The sequence below is a fragment of the Narcine bancroftii genome, chromosome 5 (genome assembly GCF_036971445.1).
Source record: "Narcine bancroftii isolate sNarBan1 chromosome 5, sNarBan1.hap1, whole genome shotgun sequence".
Lineage (NCBI taxonomy): Eukaryota > Metazoa > Chordata > Chondrichthyes > Torpediniformes > Narcinidae > Narcine > Narcine bancroftii.
This window is the reverse complement of record NC_091473.1, coordinates 11943535-11971481: the sequence shown is the minus strand read 5'-3', so window position 1 is coordinate 11971481 and position 27947 is coordinate 11943535. Positions and strand designations below refer to the sequence as shown.

Genomic DNA, 27947 nt, shown 5'->3' with positions numbered 1-27947 from the left:
TTATTTCAGCTCAGCATTCAACACAATCATACCACAGTACCTGATAAGGAAGTTGAGGCTGCTGGGTCTAAACACCTCCCTCTGCAATTGTATTCTTAACTTCCTGTCAGGAAGACCTTAGGCAGTAACAGCATCTCCAAGACCTTCACACTGAGCACACCCCTCCCACCCCCCCCCCCACCATGGCTGCGCGTTGCGTCCACTGCTGTTCACTCTCCTGACCCATGACTGTGCAGCTCAACGCAGCTTGAATGAAATCATCATGTTCATTGATAGCACAACCGTAGTGGGCCTTATTAGTAAGAATGACGAGTCACCATACAGAGATGAAGTGCAGTTATTAATGGACAACCTGTATTTGAACATTAAAAAAAAAGAAGAGATGTTTGTCGACTTCAAGAGGACCTGAGGGGACCGCACTCTGCTGACCATTGACGGCTCCACCGTTGAGGTCATCAAGAGTATAAAGTTCCTTTGAGTGCACCTGGTGGAGAATCTTACATGGTTCCTTAACACAAGCTCCAGAGCCAAGAAAGCCCAGCAGCGTCTCTACTCCCTGCGAAGGCTGAGGAAAGTTCATCTCCCACCCTCCATCCTCATTACATTCTACAGAGGATGTATTGAGATCATCCTGTGCAACTGCATCACCGCCTGGTTTGTAAACTGAACCTCCTCAGACCACAAGACCCTGTAGAGGATAGTGAAGTCAGTGGAAAAGATCACTGGGGGCTCTCTTCCTCCCATGAAGGACATCTTCAACACTTGATGCAGGTGAAAGCCAATAAACATTGTGAAGGACTCCACACACCCCTCAAGTAAACTGTTCACCCTTTTGCCATCTGGTAGGAGGTACTGCAGCACTCAGGCCCTTATGTCCAGATTAGGCAAGAGCTTTCCCCCCAGGCCATTAGACTCCTGAACTCCCAGAACATTTGAAAATAGGATACTGGGGTCTGTTACTATATAAATCTTAATGTTTTAATGTGTTTAACTTCTATTCTAACTTATATTTATGTAAATGTGCTCCATGATCTATCTCGCCTTTACCATGTGAGCATGGAATGAATGATAAAAAAAAAAGTTGACTTGACTTGACCTTCCAGTACAGTGAGATGTAGGTAAGGCAATGCTGCTAACTGGATGGGAATTCAGGAGTATATGCTTTTGGACAGACTGAGGCTTGGCACAATGAACACAAGAGCTTTGTAGACAAGAACCATGGTCTAGGGTCTTTCTGCTACCAGGCATTGTAGACCTGAGAGTGGAGAGACAGCCCCTCAAAACAGAGGTGCAAATAACTCCAAGGAGCCAAAGTAGTGGCAGCAGTGCTATGTTGCAAATCAGAGGATTAATGTAACAATATACAGTACTGGAATATATAAATGAATTTGATACTAAAGTTGCAAATATACTTTGCATGTTTTTATACATAGTTTTATTGTGAATAAAGTTTATTGTGTAGGTGAAATATCATTCTCTATAACCAGGCTATGCAAGTATATAATTAACAGGGAAGAAATGAGCTGTTATGACAAAAGCAAGGGAAAAATACTAAATGGGAAGTACTTTTTTTAGAAACCACATTAAGTAATATTTGGAAGTTTTCAAAATGACATATTTTCCAACTGTGCTAACTTATTTCCCAGGTCTTCAGCAATTAAATTTTCCATCAAAATTGATTTTATTCTTCAGAATTCCTTGCTTTCCTTCACCTGCTGAGGAATTCATAGCCATTAATCATTTGGTGTCCAGTTTCCATGTACCCAAATTACCCAGAATTAGAATTGTTTGATATATTTATCTATAAACAATGCATTTTGAACATTGCAGTGTGATTTTGAAAATGACAAGCTCCAATGTAATCTTCAAAAGAGAACACCAACTATACAAAAGATTTTATAAAATTACAGGGAGCTCCAGTAATCTCTTATCTGAATGTTTGTATGTCCCTCTCGGTGGACCAGCTACTGGTACCCTATTCCTCTCAACACACCAGGCCCTAGAGCATCCACTCTCCCATAAGGCTCACCTGTGTTCCGTTTCAAAACTCTCAAACTTGCTGGATTAACAGAATTTTACTGTAGTATGCAACAAAAATTATGTTGGAAATCAAAAAAATCTGGAATGGATCTTATCATTTCATGTACCTTGGTTTTGAAATCTCTGGTAAGCAATGACTTTATTCCTGATCTGTCACTTTGAAAACAGGAGGGATCCTACTTTCTTTTTTAATGAGGTCACACAACCCTTCCTATAGGCTAAAGTTTCTTTCTGCTTCAATCAGTGGATCTCAACCTTTTTCTTTCCACTCACATACACTTTAAGTATTCCTTCTGTGAAAAAGTTTGAAAAGCAATGTTTTAATTGTCGCTCATTGACTCGTTATGTGCACGGTTTCATAACTCCAAAGGAAATGGGCCAATGACAATTTTTCTCAAGCAAAATATTTCAGTAACAATTAGGTCTAGAGCAATGGTTCTTAACCTTCCCTTCCCACTCACTTACCACCTTAAGCAATCCCTTACTAATCACAGAGCACCGATAGCATAGGGATTACTTAAAGTGGTATGTGAGGGGAAAGAAAAAGGTTGAGAACCACTGGCCTAAATGGACCTCTGATCATTTAAATTTAATTATTTTTAATTTGGTGATACAGCACAGTAACAGGCCATTCCAGCCCATGGGCCATGCTGCCTAAATACTCCAATTAAACTAGAAACCTCGTATGTTTTTTGAGTGTCAGCGGAAACCAGAACTCCTGGAGGAAATCCACACAGACTCGGGGGAAAACGTACAAACTCCTTCCAGACATTGCTGGATTTGAACCCAGACAGTGGTGTAATAGTGTTGCATTACCATTTCATCAGATGCAAGGATCGACAATGAGATAGACAACAGACTCGCCAAGGCAAATAGCGCCTTTGGAAGACTACACAAAAGAGTCTGGAAAAACAACCAACTGAAAAACCTCACAAAGATAAGCGTATACAGAGCCGTTGTCATACCCACACTCCTGTTCGGCTCCGAATCATGGGTCCTCTACCGGCACCACCTACGGCTCCTAGAACGCTTCCACCAGCGTTGTCTCCGCTCCATCCTCAACATCCATTGGAGCGCTCACACCCCTAACGTCGAGGTACTCGAGATGGCAGAGGTCGACAGCATCGAGTCCACGCTGCTGAAGATCCAGCTGCGCTGGATGGGTCACGTCTCCAGAATGGAGGACCATCGCCTTCCCAAGATCGTATTATATGGCGAGCTCTCCACTGGCCACCGTGACAGAGGTGCACCAAAGAAAAGGTACAAGGACTGCCTAAAGAAATCTCTTGGTGCCTGCCACATTGACCACCGCCAGTGGGCTGATAACGCCTCAAACCGTGCATCTTGGCGCCTCACAGTTTGGCGGGCAGCAGCCTCCTTTGAAGAAGACCGCAGAGCCCACCTCACTGACAAAAGGCAAAGGAGGAAAAACCCAACACCCAGCCCCAACCAACCAATTTTCCCTTGCAACCGCTGCAATCGTGTCTGCCTGTCCCGCATCGGACTGGTCAGCCACAAACGAGCCTGCAGCTGACGTGGACTTTTTACCCCCTCCATAAATCTTCGTCCGCGAAGCCAAGCCAAAGAAAGAAAGAGCTACTACACTAACTGTGCCACCTATTTACAAATAAAGATTAACATTCAATTTCTCCCCTCCGACAAATGCTCCTTTACTCACATTGGCTAATGTATCCTTTTCAAAGAGTCACTAAAAGTAAAGTAATTGACCACATCCTTTGATATGTTAATATTAATCAGTGTGCCACTATCCACAGATAGAATTTGCCAACTTCCTTGCTGCAGAGTGTTGATGAATATTCTGGACTTAAACCTACAACCTTTCAGTAATTTACACCATGTGCTAAACTGTAGAGCTACAGAGAATTCAAACTTGCTTTGCAACCTGTTGAAAACATCCAGACAATTTTCTAACCACCACAGATCAGAAAGAGTAGTTAAAGGTACAAAAAACGGATTCCAGCCAAGAATTCTGAGAACTTTTAAAAGACGACTTCAATTAGATAAGCAAGCTTCCTTATCCAAGTTCACCCTTGCATAAACAAGCCAAGTCTAGTGTCAAATATAATTTTCATGAATAATCAACATTTTTGTCTGTTACATCATCTGGGCATCATATCGGAACACCTAATAGGGCTGCTGTCTTACAGGTTGAGTGACTCAGCTTCAATCCTGCTCCTGCGCACTGTTTGTGTGAAGTTTCCATGTTGTCATTTGACTCTATGGGTTTTCCTGGGATGCTCTCACTTCCCATTTGGCATTTTCAACTAAGCACAAGATCATACCGTTTTATTCTGTGTTGCAGCCCATTCTGTATTGCAGGAAATGGCACAATAATGTTCTATTTTGGAACTTACTATCAGTTCCTTTTTTTTTCTGCAACTCTTCCGACTGTCCTTGTGATTTAGCAACAGGAAAAATAAATTATGTCCCTTCTGTGCCCAGTCCCTTTATCTTTGTGGAGACAGTTTGAAAGGAAATGTGCAATTAGGCAAGTGCATTTTCGGAAAAGGCAAGGGGTTTCACAATGTGTTTTGACTGCTCTGTCTTAATATTTTGTGGATGTGAATAATAGATTTTTGATAACTAACCAATGAGGCCAATTAAATAATTTCAGAATTAACAGGTTGTTGTTTACTCTGCCCTCTCATTAGAAGAAATCCCCTTTCCTGGAATGTGGCATTTTGCAATAGAATTGGTATTTCTTTAAAAAAAAATTTTTTGCCAAAACTAAGGCACTTCAACAAAAGTAAATTTTTAAAAAATGCTGGAAACTCTCAGCAGATTAGGCATAATCACAATTCACAAGAGATTTCAAAACACTAACCTGTTGTCACAATCTCATCACCCAAAATTGTTAACTCTGTTCCTGACCCCACAAATGTTGCCTGACTTGAAGGGAGTGTCCAACCATTTCTCTGTTTCTGTTTTGCATTTCTGATAAACCACCAAACTTTGTTTTCATAAACCTTCAGGAAAGTTGAGAAGACCAAATGGTGTGGGGAAAGAGTGTACAGCACCTCACAACAAATGAGGGTTCTGCAAGCCTTAATGTTTTTGTTTCATTGACTTGACTCGTAATGTCCTAAATGTAATGGTGGCTTATTTGCAGAATTGGAAGTCAAAAATAAGAAAACAAAACAAATTAACCTTGAATTGGTTGTTGGTGATATTAGATTTAAAATACTTCTCCATTCAGAATTGGTAATTACCAACATGGTACACCATCTGCCAGACCCTTGTCCACTCACTTAACCTATCTATATCTCTCTACAGATGCTCTGTATACTCTGCACAATTTGGTTTTCCACTCAATTTAGTGTCATCAGCAAACTTGAGCCCCTTTTTCACTCGTACATTGTCCCAGGAATTAACTTGGACAGGGTCCAGTGGGAAAAGAAAACAGTCAATATGTTGGGGAATGATAGCCTTGACCCCCTACTCAAATCACTGACATCAACTGACACTGGTGTGCTAATTAAACCAGTGTAAAAAGGACACATTGGATCCCTTGACTGGAGGTGCCTAACCTTTTATCCGGGTTCACCGGCTATCTGTCGCTCCCGTCGCCACCAGGACTGGAGTCAGATTAGTTTAGTTTGCACCCTCGGCCAGACTAAGCACAGGGTTGATGTGCACTGTTCAGGTTGCTCTTGACCAATGCATCAGTCAGGTGGAGGCGTTGTGGTGGCTTGGGAGCTCGGCCAAAAAGGCGGCCAGCATTGGTGGTTGGGAGCTTGGCCAAAAAGGTGGCCAGCATTGGTGGCTTGGGAGCTCAGCTAAAAAGGCGGCCAGCATTGGCTACTTGGAGCCAACAACCAAGCAAAGCAGAAAGCCAGATACGAGGTGCAGAGATGCAAGAGAAGCGGGCCATCAGGGCAGTGGAGTCGATCGAGCATCAGCAGCTTTCAGGTGCTCCACCAGCTCATCAGGCCAGCTTTCATGCACAGCGCCATCCATCACCCCCACCCCTCTCACATCTAACTCCCGACGCAGCAGCAGGAATACAGTGCTGCCGATCCCAAAGTTTACGGAGCACCACACTGGATTGCGGTGTCAGCTCAATGCGGGAGCAATGGTTGTCTTCCATAGTTCCCGACGTAGCTGCTGAGCCCAGAGTTTATGGAGCACCACACCAGATTGCGGTGATGGCTCAATGCAGGTGCAATGATTGTCTTCCTTAACCATAGACCTTAACCACAGCTGGAACCGCTCATCTCCAATCCCCAGGGATGAGTTGTGTTCAATGGAAAAGCAGTCAATGTTCCTGGTTAAAGATAGCCCTGTGGAAACAGCACAAATGGCTTCCTATCCCAGGACACTGCATGGCCAATTAACTGGGATGCCAGTGGAAAAAAGACTTTAGATACACTACACTCTGTCCCCTCTTCCAGATCGTTAATTTATATTGTGAAGTGTAGTGGTGTTTCTCTATTTATGCTCTTGTAATAAATCTTATTACATCTTATGGATTGACCTCTGGGTACATTTCTCTGTATATTTCCTGCAATGAGTCATCTGACATTTTCTAATAGGATTTACACAAAGCGACCAGGAGAACAAACCATTTGTGCTACTCTTTTTTAAGTGACACTTCTGATCTCCTGGCTGAAATAATATGAGAACTTCACAAAAAAAAAATTCAGATCCAGCTTATTTAATTAACTTTTTGTCCTTGGTTAAATTCTGCCACCTGGACATTATTGGTTTGATTGCCAACAGTCTCCCTTAAGTATTCCTCTACTTACCACAGATCACCTATAACAGACCCATGGACCATCAGCGATGGCTGCAGTGTTCATCCCTTCCCAAACCACCAATGGGATTTTTGTGTTGTTTTGATGGGAAAACAGTTTGAGAATTTTCAGTTTTTTTTTAATTGCAAATTTACAACTTTGTTTGACACATTACTTATTTAGTTGATCAACAATATTAGTTTTCCCCGTGTGCCTGCGGACAACCAATGACAAACCCTTGGACCACCAGGTTGAGTCATACAATATCAGAAGAGTACTGTGCAACTCTGCATGTAGAGAGTTTAAGTGAGGGCAGAACTGTCTGTCAGCTGGAGATACCTTTACAAAGTTAGTAAAGAACTAGCAAGATCCAGTTTTGAGTGGGCAGGAGTTCAAATCCAACCACTCTGCTCATCTGGCTACCAGAATGGAAGTTACTACATCACCTTGAATTTGTTGTGAACCTCTGAAGGCTGTGAGCAAACCTCGACTGACCATTTCTCTTCATCGATGCTATCTGACCTGCTAAGTCGCTCCATTTGTTTGAATGGAGCTGTAATTAATGAGAATTCAGATGACTAGATATAATTTTAGTTAATTCTTCAGGTGAGAATCCCAGTGGATTGTGTAGGTGCCAATTTTGTTCCCCCACCTAATGTTGTGTCCCATAGACCTCAATGGAATGTTAAATCCAACTGAGTAAATCCACATCGTGGACAATCTTATCAGATTTCTGACAGACAGGTTAGGATTGAGCCATCCCATTCCCTTTCCCCTTCTCTCCCCATCATCCTCTTCCCCCTCTTTCCCATTACCCTCTCCCCTCTTCCCCTCTCTCCTTTTCACCCTTTCTCTTCCCCCTCTCTCCCTGTCACCCTCTCCTCTTCCCCCTCTCCCTTTCTCCCTTGCCCTATTTCCCTTCTCCCTTCTTCCACTCCACCTTGTTTCTCCCCATCTCTCCCTCCCTTTTTCTTCTCCTCCATCCTCCCCTCCCTCCCTCCCTCTCCCTCTTTTACCATAATAATTGGTACAGTGCACACGAATGGCCAGGACCTTGACCACGTGAGGAGGGCTTTACTTCACATCCACATTTTACCTAATCCAATGGGATTCCTACCTGGAGAGTTCAGTTAAAGTTTCTGGTATATACCTCTGTATTCATTGATTGCAGCTTCATAATCCACAATTGTTCATGCATTTTCTCAATTTCCAATATGTTTTTTCTGCTTCCTTGAAGAAAAAAAACAAGTGATGATGTGATCGCATTACATTGTGTTCAGACAATGGACGTTAAAAAGACAAAAACTGCAGAGAAACATGCAGGCATCAGACAAAAAATGGCTGGAGGGACTAAGTGGATCAGGCAGTATCCATGGGTGGAAATGATCAGTCATTTCAGCTCTGAACGCAAACTGGTGGAGGAATTCAGTGGGCTAAGTGGGAGAAAAAGAATGGTTGGCGTTTTGAACAAAACCCCTTAATCGAGTGACATGTCTTGAAATGTCAACCATTCTTTTCCTCCCTCTGATTCTGCCCGACCTGCACAGTTCCTCCTGCAGATTGTGTTTTGTCAATATTTGTGTTTCACAATAAATTTATGTTTTGTATTTGAAATATTTTAATAAGAGATGAGCTTTTCAAGCAGTTTGTTCATTGAAGCTTTTCATGTTCTTTCCTTCGCAGCCTCCTCTAAGTAATAAAGATTCAATTAACTTGCTATCTGATCCCCTTGAGGTTAAGGCAATGTAATCAGCTCAGAGCTGTCCCAGTAGCTGAACCAGCCACATGTGACAGTTCTGCTGTGCTGAGAAGGTCACATCTAACTGTGGAAAGTGAGAGAGAGAGAGAGAGAGAGAGAGTGTGTACCAGAGGGGAAAGGTAGATGGAGATTGAAATGCTGTAGTGCTACATTAAAGGAAGGCAAATGTGAGAATAATCTCTCAGGAGGAAAGGAGAGAGCAAATTTGTGGGTTTGAAAGTGTTGGTTGGGTTCTCACTACATGCGCACTTAAAAAACAACATACTTTAATAAGGATGCTGTCTGAATTTGAGAGCATGCCTTTAGAGGATAGGTTGAGTGAACTTGATCTTTTTTCCTTGAAGTGGCAGAGGATGAGGGGTGACCTGACAGAGGTGTACAAGGTGATGAGAGGCATTGATCGTGTGGATAGCCAGAAGCTTTTTCCCAAGGCTGAAATGGCTAACACATTGGAGCATAGTTTTAAGGTGATTGGGAGTCAGTGCAGGGGGGATGTAAGAGGCAAGTTATTCACATAGAGAGTAGTGGATGGGTGGAATGCACTGCCAGCAATGGTAGTGAAGCCAGGTACAATAGGATTTGTTAAGAGACTCTTTGGTCAATAGAACTGAGAAAAATGGAGGGCTATGTAATAGACAGAGTAGGTTATAAGATCAGAAAAATACTGTGGGATAAAGGGCCTGTACTATGTTAAACATTAAAAATGCTTCTGAACTCAACTTATAAAATGGATAGAGCTGAGACTTCTCAGTTCATTAAGACAATGCTGGCAATATAGAGCAGATTTGTCACTGTTTGTCAAGAGGATAAACCTAATTTACACCTTGGGCACAAAGCCTCTATTAGAATGGAAAACTTCAGTTCTAATATGTTTGATTGGATGGCAAGAGTAATGTGGGAAAAAATGCCAAATTCTTAAAAACGCAAATTGCCCTGGATGTTTCTGATTTCAATGTATGAAATTCCAGTTTAAAAAGTTGAAAATGCACCAAGTTAATTTGTGAGGAACTCTGGATTCAAGAAACATAAAATGCACATTAGTCTGATGCCATGAAATAAGGAAAGTAGGCTGCAGAAGATCTGTGATTCAGTGAGTGCACCCTAACAATTCCCATCTGTTTCCTGATCCATCACAAAGCACATCAACAGCTTTAGAAATGGATGTTGAAGCAAAGGTCAGTGGCCCTGCAGAAGGTTGAACACTGTTTATAAAGCTCGCACTGTTGAGCTCAGCTGCAATTGTATTGTTGACTGAGGTTGCGGGTCAGAATAACATTCAGTCTATTCAACCCATTATCTCCTTTCCTTCAATGCTGCTTAAGAACTAACAGACATTCTATGGGTGAAAGGTTGTCAAGGCCGGAGATTTTGAATGAGAAAAGGTAGGGTTGGGGAGTAGAATTCAGGACCAACAAATGTTGTATTCAGGAGGGATGGTAGGGGTATTGAGGACCTGGGTCCATAACATTCATTGGTTAGGTGAAGGGAATGGAGCATGGTAGAAACAGTGAAGTAGGTGTGATGATTGGCCTGATGGAAATGAGGGAGAGGAGAGAACCTACAGTAACAATGACAAGGGGTCCGGTGGAAATGATGGAAGGTAGGAAGAGATAACGATGGATGGTAAGCCAGATGGGACAATTTGGGGAGGAAACCATGGAAGGGGCAGAGAGGCATACAGTGGAATTAGTGGTGAAGGTATTGGGAAGTGGCAAGATCAAGGATTGGGGGCAGTGGATCTGGTCCAGAGGCTCGGGAAATCACAGGCAGGATGGCAAACCAGTGCTTGGGCACATGGGGTATTGTTGTTGATATCAGTGTCTGTCAGAGTATTATTGTATTGGGAAGGGCAGTGATGGGGACTTGGAAGCTGGTGCTCTAAGGGTGAAGTTAAGTCATTCATTTCAGGTGGTTCCCTGGACTTGTATTGCGACAAAAGAGACCACTGCCAGTGAATCAAAAAAATTGAATGTTGAAGAACTTGGGGAGTGTCTCGAGAGGCAAAAAATGTGAGGCAACATTTTATGTCAGGATGGATGATTGGCCTTGACCTGAAACATCAGCTTTCACCTTTTACCTCTACAGATGCCACTTGACCCTCAACGCCCCCCCCCCCCCATCCAACCTCCGACCTTGCAGTGTCCTGTTTCTTTTGCAACAGGAAGACCCTGTTGTCCTCCACATTCTCAGGAATAGTGGTCCAAGCTCCAAAGGGACAACAGTATATGGGATCATGGAGCAGGAAAGAAGGGTGATTTGTGCTTGAGAGCGCCCAGTTATAATTTCATTGCGAATTAGCATGTTTAATTTATTTTTTAAATCACATTTAACAGCTGCTACCCCTCCACCATCAGACCCCAAAACAACAAACTCAATCAGAAGGCAGGGTGGCCAACCTTTTAATTTTCAAAATTTAATTTAGACATATAGCATGGTAACAGGCCATTTCAGCCCATAGGTCCGAGCTGCCCAATTGACCCATACCCCCAGTACGTACTCCTGTGCAGAAATGGCCTGCTACTATGCTGTGTCTAAATTAAAAATTAAAAGGTTGATCACCCCTGATTTAAGGACTCTTACTTTGTACATCATTTGAATATTCAGTTTTTCTTTATGCCGCAGTCAGTTTGTTTACATTTCTCTTTTGTGTAGGTATTGTTTCTCGAGTAGTTTTTTGCACAACTAATAAAATAGAAATTCTTCCTGGCCCACAGGAAATAGAATCTCAGGGTTGTATGTGATGTCATGTATGTACCCTGACAATAAACCTGAACTTTGAACTTAATTCCAGCCAGCTGGAGATAATTTTCAATTCATATACTACCAAGGAAATAGCATTGCACAAATTACACGTTGAAGTTTATTGTCATCTGACTGTACATATACAACCAGATGAAATAACATTTCTCTAGACCACGTTGCACACACAATATGTAGCACATAATAATCACATATGTGCATAAAGATAATATTTAAAATATATATAAATATTTTGGAATGATTTACTGAGTTACAGGATACCATTCATACCAATCTCATATAGCCTGCGGAAAGAAGCTATTACCTAGCCTAGCAGTCCTAATTTTGATGCTCCTGCACCCTTTTGCCTTGGGTAAAAGTTAATTTGGATGTCCTTCCATCAATTCTTAGACCATCAGAGCAAAGTTTCCTCACTCACATCAAAGACTATGTAGAATAAAAGATCTGTCTCCTATTTGTTCAGTCCATCATGTGGCTTGCTTCATTCTTTCTTCTTTTCATATTCTCTCTAGCAATATCCACTTTTTATTTTGGAACTTCACTATTTGCATTTTTCCTTTGTGATGATAAAATTGCTTATGTTACCAGCAGTCTGTTGGAGAATATGATTTCTTTTTAATATGAACAGGGTGGTTGCAGAGTACAAGAAGCTTTTGGAACAAGATAAAATAATTAACTAGGGATAAACTGGTTTCAATTAATAGCTTTTAAGGAGATGCATAGTAACCAAGGCTGGGCAGAAATTATTGTAGGGTATGTGATTTTATTGGAAGGGTAATCAAAATAGAAAAGTAGGGATGTGTAGACGTAAAGAGACAAGGGACCAAATAGAGTGGAAGAGGGAAAGAAGTTTATAAGCCATTATATTGTAGTAAATGTAATGAAAGGAACTAGTAATAAAGGTAATATAGCAATTAAGAGGGATTTTTTTTTTAAATATAGAGGGCATCAAAAACAGATTTCAAAAACAATACATTATGTTTTTTTTTTCTTTGGCTTGGCTTCGCGGACGAAGATTTATGGAGGGGGTAAAAAAGTCCACGTCAGCTGCAGGCTCGTTTGTGGCTGACCAGTCCGATGCGGGACAGGCAGACACGATTGCAGCGGTTGCAAGGGAAAATTGGTTGGTTGGGGTTGGGTGTTGGGTTTTTCCTCCTTTGCCTTTTGTCAGTGAGGTGGGCTCTGCGGTCTTCTTCAAAGGAGGCTGCTGCCCGCCAAACTGTGAGGCGCCAAGATGCACGGTTTGAGGCGTTATCAGCCCACTGGCGGTGGTCAATGTGGCAGGCACCAAGAGATTTCTTTAGGCAGTCCTTGTACCTTTTCTTTGGTGCACCTCTGTCACGGTGGCCAGTGGAGAGCTCGCCATATAATACAATCTTGGGAAGGCGATGGTCCTCCATTCTGGAGACGTGACCCATCCAGCGCAGCTGGATCTTCAGCAGCGTGGACTCGATGCTGTCGACCTCTGCCATCTCGAGTACCTCGACGTTAGGGGTGTGAGCGCTCCAATGGATGTTGAGGATGGAGCGGAGACAACGCTGGTGGAAGCGTTCTAGGAGCCGTAGGTGGTGCCGGTAGAGGACCCATGATTCGGAGCCGAACAGGAGTGTGGGTATGACAACGGCTCTGTATGCCCCCCCACATCTCCATCGGGCACACAAAACTCAAAACGGTCAACCAGTTTACCTATCTCGGCTGCACCATTTCATCAGATGCAAGGATCGACAATGAGATAGACAACAGACTCGCCAAGGCAAATAGCGCCTTTGGAAGACTACACAAAAGAGTCTGGAAAAACAACCAACTGAAAAACCTCACAAAGATAATACATTATGTAACCAGCAAGGAACTGGTTATCTTATCTCTAGTATATCGTGGTTGGACAGGATTAATTAATAATCTCACATTGAGAGTTCCAGACTTTAGATAGGGTGTAGGAAAGAATGGTATTGATGGAATAGTATTGTACATTGAATTAGCGAGTGAGGCCATGATATGAAAGTAAAGCATTTGAATTGCCTAATACAAATCCACGAGTATCATACCAACTGAGGTCAATTGGGAAAATGGATTCAAAGTTATGAGAATGGATAAACCATTTTTTTTAAAATTCAGAAATACAGGCCCTTCTGGCCCATGAGCATGCACTGCCCCAATACATCGTGACCAATTAACCTACCAATCCCATACGTCTTTGGAATATGGGAGGTTAGGGGGAAAATGTACAAACTCCTTACAGATTCATGGTTGAATCGTTGAGGAATTGCACTAACCTCCACGCTAACCATGCCACCCAATGCTAGTCAACTTCACTGCTAGTTAGAAAGCATATGTGGCCTCATACACGCACTTTTGTTTTATTTTAATATTGTATTTTATTCTTGCAACACCTGCTATGCTGTTGATTTGCCTGTACAGCACCAAAAGCAAAGTTAAACTTGTGTGTTGGAGTTTTCTCCTGACAAGTAGAAGTATTCCATCCCAGTACTGGTGCTGTAGAGATGGTGACTTTGAAATCATAATCTGTGACTTTAACTAAGCCTATCTCAAGAAAACCCTGCCTAATTACCACCCACACATAACCTGCTGAACCAGAGGTCTCCGCACACTTGATCTCAACTGCACCAAGATAAGGAAGGTCTACCATTCTTTCCTGAGACTGCATTTTGGCAAGTCAGAACACCTGGCTGTTCTACTTCTGATTTATACAGACAGCCTATAAAGATAAGCTCCAGGGATCAGGACAGCCAGAGGTGGTCATGGGAGACTGAAGAATGGTTACGTGATTGCCTCGAGTCAGTGGGTTGGGCGGTGTTCAAAGACTCATCTGAGGATCTGAATGATTATACCAGGTCTGTTACAAACTTCATCAAAACAGCTGTGGATGAATGTCCCCCCACCAAATTGTTCAGAGTTTTCCCCAACCAGAAGCCCTGAATGATCAATCAAATCTGGAACCTGCTGAGAGCCAGATCACAGGCATTTAAGTCTGGAGATCTAGAACATGACACAAGGAGAAAGCCATCTCCTTGGTGAAGTGCGATTCTGGATGAGAATGGAAACAATGAAGGTTACCTGACAGCTGTTCATTCATTCAGGTGCCTTGCATGGGCAATCATGTCTCTCATTATGATTTCTGACCCCTCCAAATTGTAGTTGTTGCCTCTTCTCCTTAAGTGAAGGCTCTGTCTTTGAGCTGAGATCATAGTCAATGTTGAGTTCATGATTATAAAAGGGAAAAATACTGAAGTGGTTTCCCGTTGCCTTCTTCAGTTACAGTGTCCGTACTGGATGGATCACCCTGGTCATTGATCAACAGATTTATCTGCCCAGCATTTTTAGTTTTACAACCATAGATTCCAATTTGTAGAATCTACTTGTAAAAACCATCCACCATGTGCAATCCATGGCTTCACATGACCCTGATTGGGAGGCAAGACAGGTATTATACCTTGCCCAAGGGTGACCTCTAGGCTATCAAATGGAAGGAGCACCTTACACCTCAGGAGTTTGTGGAGATTTAGTATGACATCAAAAACCTTAGAAAACTTCAACAGATATGTAGTGGAAAGTGTGCTGACCAGTTGCATCTCGGCCTGAGTGGAAAGCCCTGCAAAAGGTAGTGAACACAGCCCAAAGCATCACAGGCAAAACTCTCCCCACCATTGAGAAATTCAATATGGAACGCTGCTGTCAGAGAGCAGCAGCAATCAAAAAGGATCCACACTACCCAGGACGTGCTCTGTTCTCATTGCTGCTCTCAGGAAAGAGGTGCAAGTGCCACAAGACTCACACCACCAGGTTCAGGAACAGTTGCTGCCCTTCCTCAATCAGATTCCTAAACAAACTCGATCACAGAGACACATACAAGGACTCTTAATTTGCACATCATTTTGCAGTGAACTGGAATTCACTGTCTGTGTGTAAAGTTGACAGCTAGTGATTGATTATAGCCAAACTATTAATCGCTTCACACTCCTGGACGCATACCCCCTCCCCCGAATCTCGGATACTGTAAATGAAATTGTGCAATACTGGGTCTATTCAACCATTGACCTGAAAGCTGCATTATAACCAGTTACCAATCCGTTCTGAAGACCGTCCCTACACCACATTCAAAGCAGACGGACGGCTTTATCAGTTCCTGAGGGTCCCTTTCAGCATTACGAACGGGTCTCAGTCTTCTGAACCTCGCGCACAATGCCAGTAAATGGGTGTTCTGGCTATCCTGGGTTATATGGTGGAGAATGGCATCATTGGCCATACCCCAAGCATATGTGCCCCCTCTTAAACCTCCCTATCCCATGGACCAATGAAAGCACTAAGGAGGTGCCTGGGCTTCTTTTCATACTGCACCCAGTGGGTACCTCATTATGCTGACAAGGTCCACCCCCTTCCCATTGTCTGCTGAAGCCCAGGTGGCTTTTAATTATGTTAGGAACTACATTGCAAAAGCCACCATGCATGCAATGGACGAAAACGTACCATTCCAGGTGGAGAGCGATGCCTCTGATGTAGCTCTGGCCACATCCCTTAACCAGGTGGACAGGCCGGTAACTTTCTTTTCCTGCACCCTGCAAGACTATGAGCTCCGAAACTCATCTGTGGAAAAGGAGGCTCAGGCCATTGTGGAGAACATCAGGTACTGGAGGCACGACCTGGCCAGCAGGAAATTCACTGCTCACTGATCAGCGATCTGTAGTATTCATGTTCAATAATACAAATAGGGGTAAAATAAAGAATGACAAGATTACGAGGTGGAGGATCAAACACTCCATCTATAACTATGAGATAGTGTACGGGCCAGATATGCTCAATGAGCCTCCAGATGTGCCCTATCCCAAGGAAGCTGTGATGCTGCACACACCAGACAGTTGTGGTCACTTCACGACGAGCTCTTTCACCTGGGCATCACCCACGTGGCCCACTTTGTCAAGGCACGCAACCTGCCCTTCCCTATCAATGACATCAGGGAGATGACCAGGTCATGCCAAGTCTGTGCTGAGTGCAAATCGCACTTCTACCACCCTGACAAAACACACCTGATAAAAGCTTCCCGCCCCTTCAAACGACTCATCATCAACTTCAAGGGGCCCCTTCCCTCTACTAATGGAAATGTGTACTTTATTAATGTTATCGATGAGAACTCGCATTTTCCGTTCGCTATCCCCCGCCCAGACACCTCCACTGCCACAGTCGTCAGAACTCTGCACTCCCTTTTCACCCTGTTCAGGTATCCCAGCTATATTAATAGTGACCGTTTTCGCTCATTGTCTATGAGCGAAAAACTAGAGGCATTTCCTCAACCAGGACAACTAGCTACAACCCCCAGGGAACAGACAAATTGAAAAGGAGAACACGATGGTCTGGAAGACTTTAAAGCTAGCTGTTGGGTCTAAAGGCCTCCAGACTCAAGCTAGCAAGAGTTTCTGCCCACCACACTCCATAAAGTTGCTTCTCTGTATCACGACAAATGCGATTGCTCACGAGCTAATGTTCGTATTCTCAAGGAAATCCACATCAAGGGTCACTCTTCCAGCATGGCTATCAACACCAGGACCAGTCCCTGCTGAAAAAGCACGTGAGGAGAAGCAAAACGGACCCACTGGTTAAGAAAGTGCACCTACTGCACGCAAATCCAATGTATGCCTATGTGCCATACACCGATGGCAGGGAGGATGCTGTCTCTATTAGAGATCTGGAACCTTCAGGATCTGAGATTCCAGACATCCACAATAGGCCTGGAACCTCCAAACTCCCCATGCAGGGTTCCGTACGACATGGTTCCAACAGAGCTACCATTGGACCCAGGACCCCAAGCCCCACTACCCAAGAACCATAGGAGGCACAGGAAGTTCTTGAAGAGAAAAGCCCACCAATGCTACAGTGCTTGACCAGAATAGCCAGGCCCCCGACAGACTCAACTTGTAAATAACTGTAAAAAATAAATTAAAAAATTCTGAATGTGGTCTCTGTTTTCACCCGCAGGTTCTTTTCTAAAGAACGGGGTGAATGCAGTGAACTCGAATTCAGTGTGTGTGTAAAGTAGACAGCTGACCCCCTCCTTTTGGCTTCGCCCTTGTCAGTCCTGACATAAACCTTGTTTTCCTGCCTTACCCCAGATTCACAAAGACCTCTGTAAATACTGGCCATTAGTTGCAAGTTAATAAAAATGTCTCTGTGCTCCTCACAAGTCTCCGAATACTATCGATCTCGTTACACATTTATTATTGAATGTTTATTTTCTGTATTGCACAGTTTGTTTACATTTCTCTCTTTTGTATCTATCTTTTCTTGAGTACAGTTTTTTTTTCACACTACTGATAAGTAGAAATTGTGCCTGGCCTGCAAGAAAAGGAATCTCAGGGTTGTATGTGATGCTAAGCATGTACTATGGCAAAAGAATTGAACTTTAAATGGTGGAAAGATTTTAGGAAGTCTCTAAATGCTGAATATGCAACTCCTGACCTGCTGGGGTCATGGTTAGGGTTAGGTTAGGGTTAAGATGGTAAGGGAGTCTGCTACAATAAACACATTGAATGTCAAGGTGGGTAGCTAGACACTCCCTCTTGCTGAAGTTGATAAAGTACAAATATTGCATGGATTATCAGCTTACGCCTCAGCATTGCTAAACATGGCTACGTCAGCATGCACTGCTGCATTTTCTGCGGGGCTATGAATGGAATTGCACAGTCAGCAGCGCAATCCCCATTACTGACCTTATACTGAAAGATGATTGATAGTCTGTTGAAGATTGTTGAGGCAGAATCATGGAGGCAGCACAGAAACTGGACCTTGATCCCACTAAGTCCATGTCAACCATTAGAAGCCCATTCAAACTATTCCTTTTGTTTTAGGCTCCCCATATTCGCATCAACTCACCCCCAAGATTCTCCCATTCACCCACACACCAGCAATTTCCATCACCCAAATAACCTGTCAACAGCAGGAAACTGGAACACCCAGAAGAAAACCACACAAGCTCAAATAGAGGTCAGGATTGAACCTGTGAGACAACAATGTGGTTTCACCTGGGCACTTCTGGAATTCACTCAATGATGAAGAAGGTTTGGGATGAAAATCAGTATGAGGAAATTGAGGAATATTGGGATCAGGTGCAAAACTTGTCAAGGAAGAAATAACTTTATTGCACAGCCTCCACTGAGTTATTTATTTTGCTTTTTTTTGTGACTTTTTTGGGAGAGAAGGACTGAATAAGAAATTCATTTTGTAATTTTTTGTTTAACTTTCTTTGATTCAATCTTCTAAATGCCATCTCCTAAAAGAGAGAGAGATTTCTCCACCTATACTTGACATTCAATTGTATTATCGTCGCCAAGTCCCTCGCCATCAATATCTAATTTGGTCCAGCCTCATAAATACTGTGTCTACAAGAGGTTAGAGGCTGAATGGGTCTTAAAGTTCCTGATATCTGTCTTAAATTTAATCTTTGCAGTATGCAAAGAGCTGGAGAAATTCATCTGTAGGAAGTAAAAAAAAAACAACATTTTGGGCCTGAGACCTTCATCAGGAATGTCTGAAACTTTGACTTCAATGTTCCTCCTAAGAATGTACAAGGGAATGTATCAGACAACAGTCTTAGAGACATATAGCTCAGAAACAGCCCTCCCAGTCCACACTAACCATATACACAATCCTATACATTGTTTCATTTTATTCTCCCCACATTCACATAATTTACCCTCAGCCTCTGCCACTCACCTACACTAGCAACAACTTAGTGGCCAAATAACCCACCATACCACAAATTGCTGGGGAGTGGAGGGAACTGGAACGCCTGGAGGAAACCCAGATGGTCCAAGGAAGAACGTACAAAGTCCATACACACAGCACCTAAAGCCACGATTGAACCCATTTCTCTGCAGTTGTGAGACAGCAGACATTTTGAATGGCATTCTTTTTCTAGCAGTGACAATGTGTGGAATATATTCCAGGGCGGTTTATAATCCTGGTGGAAAAATAGGTTTCACTCATCCTGAAGGAAAAAGGCATCGAGTCCAGGAACAATGTGGGTGCAGGTAAATTCTGTACCAGTGAGACCTCCTTGTTGTCAACTGGGCACAGAAATTCAGAGTTCAGGGAAGGATCAAAGTTCAAAATTTATTCTCAGGGTACACATAACAGTACATACAACCCTGAGATTCTTTTTCCTGTGGGCCAGGCAGAATTTCTACTTATCGATTTTTCAAAAAACTAGTCAAGAAAATACATATACAAAGAGATAAATGTTAATAAACTGACTGTGCAACACAGAGAAAAAAAATATTCAGTAATAAATAATGTGTAAAGTCTTTAAATGAGTCTCTAGGCCTTTTTATGCAGTGAAAAAACCTGACTGTAAAGGCGGAGATTCCCCTCCCCTATGTCAGGAGACTTACCTCTAATGAATGTGCTGTGGCACCAACTGCAATCCCCCTCGGAGAAGGATAATTGGCGGAGCGCTCCGCTGCCTCACATGAATGTACTGCTGCTGCAAGTTAAAGGGGCGGGATGATGACGTTGTGATGATGCCGTCAGGCTGCCACCCATCTCCCCTCTCTCTCTCTGACCCACTCACCTTTCTCCCTTCATGACCCCCTCATGGCAGGAAGCCAGTGGGAGCCATCAGGTTGGGGGGGGCAGGAGCTGTCGGGGCAGGGACAGCTGATGTGGGCTGTGACAACCTTACTGGGCCGCTCAGGCTTTTGGGGCTGCTCGTCAGCGGCTTAAAATGTGGCAGAGCAATGGCAATCTTCCCTACCTATAATCCCCCACACAACTGGAACGGTTCTGGGAAACACGGAGCAGTTCCAGCTGCGTGGGGGGATTATGGGTAGGGAAGACTACCATTGCCTTGTCACATATTTATGACGGGCGGTGTCACGACCCCAGACCCCCACAACAGCTCCAGAGGGCGCTTCGAGGCACCACTCTACATGAATGCGATGCAAGAGCTGCCTTTCAAGGCTGCTCCATGAAAAGCAAGTTGTTTTTTTTACTCCGTGCTTATAGCTGACCTCCAGATGGAGGCTTGGCATGAAAGGGTCGTCTTGTTGAGTTTGTTGTTGAGGAGTCTGATGGTGGAGGGGTAGCAACTGTTCCTGAACCTGGTGGTACAAGTCTTGTGGCACCTATACTTCTTTCCTAATGGCAGCAGCAAGAACAGAGCATATGCTGGAAGGTGTGGATCTTTTTTTTTTTTTTTTTTTAATTTTTTATTTTTCACACCATAAATCACAATAGCCATGATATACACTTTTTCTTTTCCACACATTTACAGTGACTTTTTCTCCCTCCCCCCTCCCTCATCCCAAGCCACCCCCCCACCCCCCCCCCTCTCATCCATTTTAGGTATACAATCTAGGTTGCATTAATTCAGTTAGACAATGTTGTCATTCAACAAAAATACACCAGAAATTCTACTGAGTCCATTCTTTTCTTTTCTTCTCCTTCCATCAATTTAGGTAATGTTTGTTCCCGGTAGGTTTTCGCTATTGTATTTAATGTAAGGCTCCCATACTTGTTCGAATATTTCAATATTATTTCTTAAACTATATGTTATTTTTTCTAATGGAATACATTTATTCATTTCTATATACCATTGTTGTATTTTCAAATTATCTTCCAATTTCCAGGTTGACATAATACATTTTTTTGCTACGGCTAGGGCTATCTTGACAAATCTTTTTTGTGCATCTTCCAAGTCAATTCCAAATTCTTTATTTTTTATGTTACTTAGGAGAAAGATCTCTGGATTCTTTGGTATATTGTTTTCTGTTATTTTATTTAATATCTGATTGAGATCATCCCAAAATTTTTCTACTCTCTCACATGCCCAGATTGCATGAATTGTTGTTCCCCTTTCTTTTTTACATCGAAAACATCTATCAGATACTGTTGGGTCCCATTTATTTAACTTTTGCGGTGTAATGTATAGTCTGTGTAACCAATTATATTGTATCATACGCAGCCTCGTATTTATTGTATTTCTCATCGTTCCAGAGCATAACTTCTCCCATGTTTCCTTTTTTATCTTTATATTTAAATCTTGTTCCCATTTTTGTTTAGTTTTACCATTTGTTTCCTCATTTTCCTTTTCTTGCAGTTTAATATACATATTTGTTATAAATCTTTTGATTAACATTGTATCTGTAATCACATATTCAAGGTTACTTCCCTCTGGTAAACTCAAGTTGCTTCCTAATTTATCTTTCAAGTAGGATCTCAGTTGGTAATATGCCAGCGCTGTATCTCCAGTTATATTGTACTTATCTCTCATTTGTTCAAAGGATAAGAATCTACTTCCTGAAAAACAATTTTCTATTCTTTTAATCCCTTTTTTTTCCCATTTTCTAAAGGCAAGGTTGTCTATTGTAAAAGGGAGTAGCTTATTTTGCGTCAATATTAGTTTTGGTATTTGGTAATTTATTTTATTTCTTTCTACATGAATCTTCTTCCATATATTGAGGAGATGGTGTAATACTGGAGAAGTTCTATGTTGTACCAATTTTTCGTCCCATTTATATAATATGTGTTCAGGTATCTTTTCCCCTATTTTATCTAATTCTAGTCTCGTCCAGTCTGGTTTTTCCCTTGTTTGATAAAAATCTGATAGGTACCTTAATTGTGCGGCTCTATAATAATTTTTGAAGTTTGGCAATTGTAAGCCTCCTTGTTTATACCATTCTGTTAATTTATCTAGTGCTATCCTCGGTTTCCCCCCTCTCCATAAAAATCTCCTTATTATTTTCTTTAACTCTTTGAAGAATTTTTCTGTCAGTTGTATTGGCAATGCCTGAAATAAGTATAGTATCCTTGGAAAAATGTTCATTTTAATACAGTTTATCCTTCCTATCAGTGTTAGTGGTAGCTCTTTCCAATGCTCTAAATCGTCCTGTAATTTTTTCATTAGTGGATTGTAATTGAGTTTATATAATTGGCCTAGATTTTTGTTTATTTGCACACCTAGGTATCTTATTGCCTGCGTTTGCCATCTGAATGGGGATTCCTCCTTAAATTTTGAGAAATCCGCGTTATTCATAGGCATTGCTTCACTTTTATTTACGTTTATCTTGTATCCCGACACTTCTCCATATTCCTTCAATTTCTTATATAGTTCTTTTATTGATAGTTCTGGTTCTGTTAAGTACACTATCACATCATCCGCAAACAGACTGATTTTATATTCCCTGTCTTTTATTTTTATTCCTTTTATATTATTATCTCTTCTTATCGATTCTGCTAGTGGTTCTATAGCTAGCGCAAACAATAATGGTGATAGTGGGCATCCCTGCCGCGTTGACCTGCTTAAGTTAAATTGCTTTGATACATGTCCATTTACTGTCACTTTCGCTAACGGTCCCTTATATAATGCTTTAATCCAATTAATATACTTCTCCGGTAAACTGAATTTTTGCAATACTTTGAACAAGTAATTCCTTTCTACTCTGTCGAAGGCCTTTTCTGCGTCTAAAGCAACTGCTACTGCCGGTGCTTTATTTCCTTCTACTGCATGAATTAAGTTAATAAATTTACAAATATTGTCTGTTGTGCGTCTTTTTTTGATAAATCCAGTTTGGTCTAAATTTACCATTTTCGGTACCTGTTCTGCTAATCTGTTCGCTAATAGTTTAGCTATTATCTTATAATCTGTGTTTAGCAGAGATATTGGTCTATATGACGCTGGTGAGAGTGGATCTTTCCCTTGTTTTAGTATCACTGTAATTATTGCTGTTTTACATGAATCTGGTAAGTTTTGTGTCTCATCAATCTGGTTGATTACATCCAGGAGGGGCGGTATTATTAGGTCTTTAAATGTTTTGTAGAATTCTATTGGGAGTCCATCCTCTCCTGGTGTCTTATTATTTGGTAAATTTTTTATTATCTCTTGTATTTCTACTGTTCCAAATGGTTCTGTTAATTTATTTTGTTCCTCTATTTGTAGTTTTGGTAGTTCAATTTTAGTCAAAAATTCATCTATTTTCCCTTCTTTCCCTTCGTTTTCGGTTCGGTATAATTGTTCATGAAGGTGTGGATCTTTGATGATTTCTTTGCTCTCCAACAGCAGTGTTCCATGCATTTTCTTGATGGTGGGGAGAGTTTTGCCTGTGGTGTACTGAGTTGTGTCCATTATCTTTTGCAGGGCTTTCCACTCAGAGTATTTGTACCTCCATACTGGGCCATGATGCAGCCGGTCACCACACGTTCCACCATGATGATATCTTTGTACCAATTTCTCTCATGGTCACATAAGGTCTTCTTCTCTTTCGTTTCTAGATAGACTGAAAAGTTGAGGTTTGAATTTGTAGCCAATAAGTGTAACGGTTAAGATTTGTTGAGGATTATTGTTGTAGGAAAATTAGCCCTTTGATGGGGGAGTGGCTATGGGGTAAGTTGCATTTGGTTGTTGTTTCACCATTATTTTCCCACCAGTGGAACCTTTGCCAACTATTTATTGAATATCTGTATCCTCCAAGATTCCATCTGATATTTTAAGAAAGTAGAATCCACACTGTCAGAGAACAGTGACAGTATGTTACATCATCATCTCTTCCAACCTTCACGCTATCTTAACTTGGATGTGTATATCATCTTCATGTCAGTCTCTGACATATAAACCTCACTGGAGTAGGCCCATCTCATAGGAATGGGCATTGGAGATGAGTAATATGCCCTTGCCAATGTCACATATCCTGAGAGCAACAAAATAAACTCTGTGCCACTCTCTAAAAATAACCCAGAGCTACTTCAGAGACTACAGCTGCATGCATACTTTAAAGATGATATATGCAACATTATCCCCAGGTCCAGTAACATCAAATGTATGTTTCAGTGGTGATATCACAGTACAGATATTCTCTTAACCCAGCACCATGAATAACCAATACCCCTTTTACACAGATGATTAAAGTTGGGTATCTTCTGCCCTTTGAGAGCTTCACCTAGCTGTGGTAATGCATCGAAGGCAGATAGTTTGGGGAGGGGGAAGGTGTCTAAAATTACCCAGCTTTAATCCGCCAAAGTAGGTGGAGAGGCGCTGCGTTACACATCCTGCCTCTTTTGCTCCAGGAAGCCAGCTTGCTGTGTAAAAGGACTCACCAACCCAGATTTTCTTCTGTGTGAACAAGAAAGCTGGCTTCCAGAGACAGGTCAAGAATATGGCAATAACACAGCTTTTCGGTGTAAATAAGGCACAAGAGAGAAATGAATACTGTGTGTAGCCATGCAAGGGAGCATCAGTAGCTTAAAACTAATGGCAACATGCACTATGGGAGGTGGGGCAGCAGTCTTTATCACAGTGTTACTTTTGCCCTTCTGGGGTTGTCTTGGTGCAAATAACCTTGAAAAAGCTGCTGGTTTGCACCTGACAAAAGACACCAGCAGTAGCAAGAGCAAAGTTAGTGACCCTGAAACTTCCCTGACCACATTCTTGCCTTTTGATCCATGAACCTCTGCTCATCTGAAACACTTTAATTGTTTATTTTTTTTAAAATATATTTTTATTGATGTTTACATTATGCACAATTGAACAGTTATATATTATATTGTAAAATTCAAAAGTAGTAAAAAATCTTATAATTCAAAACCCACACCACTGAGCAAGGCACAGCAATCAAGTGACAATAACCTGGAGATGGACAGCACATCAACAAAGCTTCAGAACAACCCTAATTCTTTAGGTTATGATAATAGTCCATGAATTGGCCCCACGTCTTTTGAAAGTTAATATTTGAATCTTTAATAGCATATCTAATTTTTTCTAAACTTAAACAAGATATAACATCACTCAACCATTGTGAATGTCTATGGATGGATGTCTATGTAGGTGGAGTATTATCTTGTTTCTTTCCTTGCTCCTGATCACCATTCATGGCCACATAGAGTCCTAAAACTTCAAAAATTTAAAAAAAGGTAATTGTTATATTTAAATATCTCCATAACATTCCCTGCACCGTCACCATTACATCTGTAACCCCCTCCAATGCCATAAGCTACCTCGAATACAAGCAGATCGAACTCTCTTTCAGAATCAGAATTTATTGTCATGAACAAGTCAAGAAATTTGGTGTTTTGCAGCAGCGTCACAGTGGAAACATTCATATAATGAACCATCTTACAACAATAATATAAAAAAATAAAAATAGTATTGCATGAAAAGTAAGGCAGTGTCTTGATTATTCAGGAATCTGCTGACAGCAGAGAAGAAGCTGACCTTGTGCCACTAAGTGCTCATCTTCAGGCTCCTGTACCTTTTTATCCAGATTGACAGTCTGTGTTGCTCAAAGCTGTGGTATTTTGAAATCTCAGGAATGTGGAAGGGATTATGAGCCTTGCCTATGCAAATTTAACTAATTTAGATAGGCAACAGTGAGCATGGAGGTGTTGGGCGGAAGGCCCCATTTTTGTGCTGTAAAACTGACTCCATGGCTTTCAATTTTCCCAACTGGGTTAACATTCCTGTTACTGAGTACACTCCTTCCATGTCCTCTGAAATGTCCTGAATGCCACTGGGAGAAAAAAATATACAGTGAGCTATTTTGTCTCAGGAGCTTGAAGATAGTGTCACTAATTATAGCTGATGTTTACATTTTGTAATTATCTTCTTCTTCTTTGGCTTGGCTTCGCGGACGAAGATTTATGGAGAGGGTAAAAAGTCCACGTCAGCTGCAGGCTCGTTTGTGGCTGACAAGTCCGATGCGGGACAGGCAGACACGATTGCAGCGGTTGCAGGGGAAAATTGGTTGGTTGGGGTTGGGTGTTGGGTTTTTCCTCCTTTGCCTTTTGTCAGTGAGGTGGGCTCTGCGGTCTTTTTCAAAGGAGGTTGCTGCCCGCCAAACTGTGAGGCGCCAAGATGCACGGTTTGAGGCGTTATCAGCCCACTGGCGGTGGTCAATGTGGCAGGCACCAAGAGATTTCTTTAGGCAGTCCTTGCACCTTTTCTTTGGTGCACCTCTGTCACGGTGGCCAGTGGAGAGCTCGCCATATAACACGATCTTGGGAAGGCGATGGTCCTCCATTCTGGAGACGTGACCCATCCAGCGCAGCTGGATCTTCAGCAGCGTGGACTCGATGCTGTCGACCTCTGCCATCTCGAGTACTTCGACGGCACCACCTTTGTAATTATACTGAAATGTCAAATCCTTTCATCTCCCATTTGAGAAGTTAGTTTCACTTTGAATTTAGAATGTCAAATGGGTGCTCTTATCATTTCCAGTATAAGAATAGAAAATGCTGGAAATGCTCAGTAGGTCAGGCAGCGTCTGTGAAGAAAGCACATGGCAATGTTTCAGATCGAGGCTCTGCTGAGTATTTCCATCATTTTCTGTTTTTATTTGGGTTTCCAGCAACCTTTTTTGCACTTTGTAACCATCTTGGGCATGACTCACTGGAACTGCACACGTTGAGCAATGTGTGCATGCAGAGCCCATGACGTGTTTCCTGCACTACTACTTCAGGTTGCTGCACTCAACATATAATGTATCAATGAATCGAGGAATTGGGCAGTTTAGCAATAACCAAGATCAGATGATTAGAAAAAAAGAACTGTTGATACTGGAAAATTGAGATAGAAAAATAAAATACTGAAACAAGCAGCAGATCCAGGCAGCATCTGTGGAAGTAGTAAAAGCACGCAGAAATGCTGGAGGAACTCAGTCTCACAGCATCCATAGAAGGTAAAGGTATATTGCTGACATTTTGGGCATGAGCCCTTCAAGGAATGAGTAAAAAGCAGGAAAACATGCGAATAGAGACTGGACACTAGAGAGAGGGAGGGGAGGAATGGGAGAGGGAGGGGAGGAATGGGAGAGGGAGGGGAGGAATGGGAGAGGGAGGGGAGGAATGGGAGAGGGAGGGGAGGAATGGGAGAGGGAGGGGAGGAATGGGAGAGGGAGGGGAGGAATGGGAGAGGGAGGGGAGGAATGGGAGAGGGAGGGGAGGAATGGGAGAGGGAGGGGAGGAATGGGAGAGGGAGGGGAGGAATGGGAGAGGGAGGGGAGGAATGGGAGAGGGAGGGGAGGAATGGGAGAGGGAGGGGAGGAATGGGAGAGGGAGGGGAGGAATGGGAGAGGGAGGGGAGGAATGGGAGAGGGAGGGGAGGAATGGGAGAGGGGAGGAATGGGAGGGGAGGAATGGGAGGGGAGGAATGGGAGGGGAGGAATGGGAGGGGAGGAATGGGAGGGGAGGAATGGGAGGGGAGGAATGGGAGGGGAGGAATGGGAGGGGAGGAATGGGAGGGGAGGAATGGGAGGGGAGGAATGGGAGGGGAGGAATGGGAGGGGAGGAATGGGAGAGGGAGGAATGGGAGAGGGAGGGGAGGAATGGGAGAGGGAGGGGAGGAATGGGAGAGGGAGGGGAGGAATGGGAGAGGGAGGGGAGGAATGGGAGAGGGAGGGGAGGAATGGGAGAGGGAGGGGAGGAATGGGAGAGGGAGGGGAGGAATGGGAGAGGGAGGGGAGGAATGGGAGAGGGAGGGGAGGAATGGGAGAGGGAGGGGAGGAATGGGAGAGGGAGGGGAGGAATGGGAGAGGGGGGGAGGAATGGGAGAGGGGGGGAGGAATGGGAGAGGGGGGGAGGAATGGGAGAGGGAGGGGAGGAATGGGAGAGGGAGGGGAGGAATGGGGGGGGAGGAATGG

At 42.7% G+C, this 27947-nt stretch overlaps 2 protein-coding genes across 7 annotated transcripts in view; one reads left to right on the top strand and one right to left on the bottom strand.

Annotated features, from left to right (window-relative positions):
• LOC138763118 (MAP kinase-activated protein kinase 2-like) overlaps positions 1–27947 on the top strand; it is a 101089-nt gene that overhangs the window by 38705 nt on the left and 34437 nt on the right. The window lies entirely within an intron of this gene.
• rad54l2 (RAD54 like 2) overlaps positions 1426–27947 on the bottom strand; it is a 219274-nt gene continuing 192752 nt past the window's right edge. Inside the window, exons 23-25 of one of the 5 annotated variants that reach the window (XM_069936780.1) lie at positions 7945–8024; positions 7241–7347; positions 1426–1712 (exon numbers count right to left, since the gene is read on the bottom strand). In XM_069936780.1, coding sequence (XP_069792881.1) covers positions 1709–1712; positions 7241–7347; positions 7945–8024 — 191 coding nt within the window. In that variant the 3' untranslated portion in view covers positions 1426–1708. Of the gene's footprint in view, positions 1716–7240; positions 7348–7911; positions 8025–27947 lie in introns of all 5 variants that reach the window. The other 4 variants (XM_069936782.1, XM_069936784.1, XM_069936781.1 and 1 more) reach the window with 4 other exon arrangements.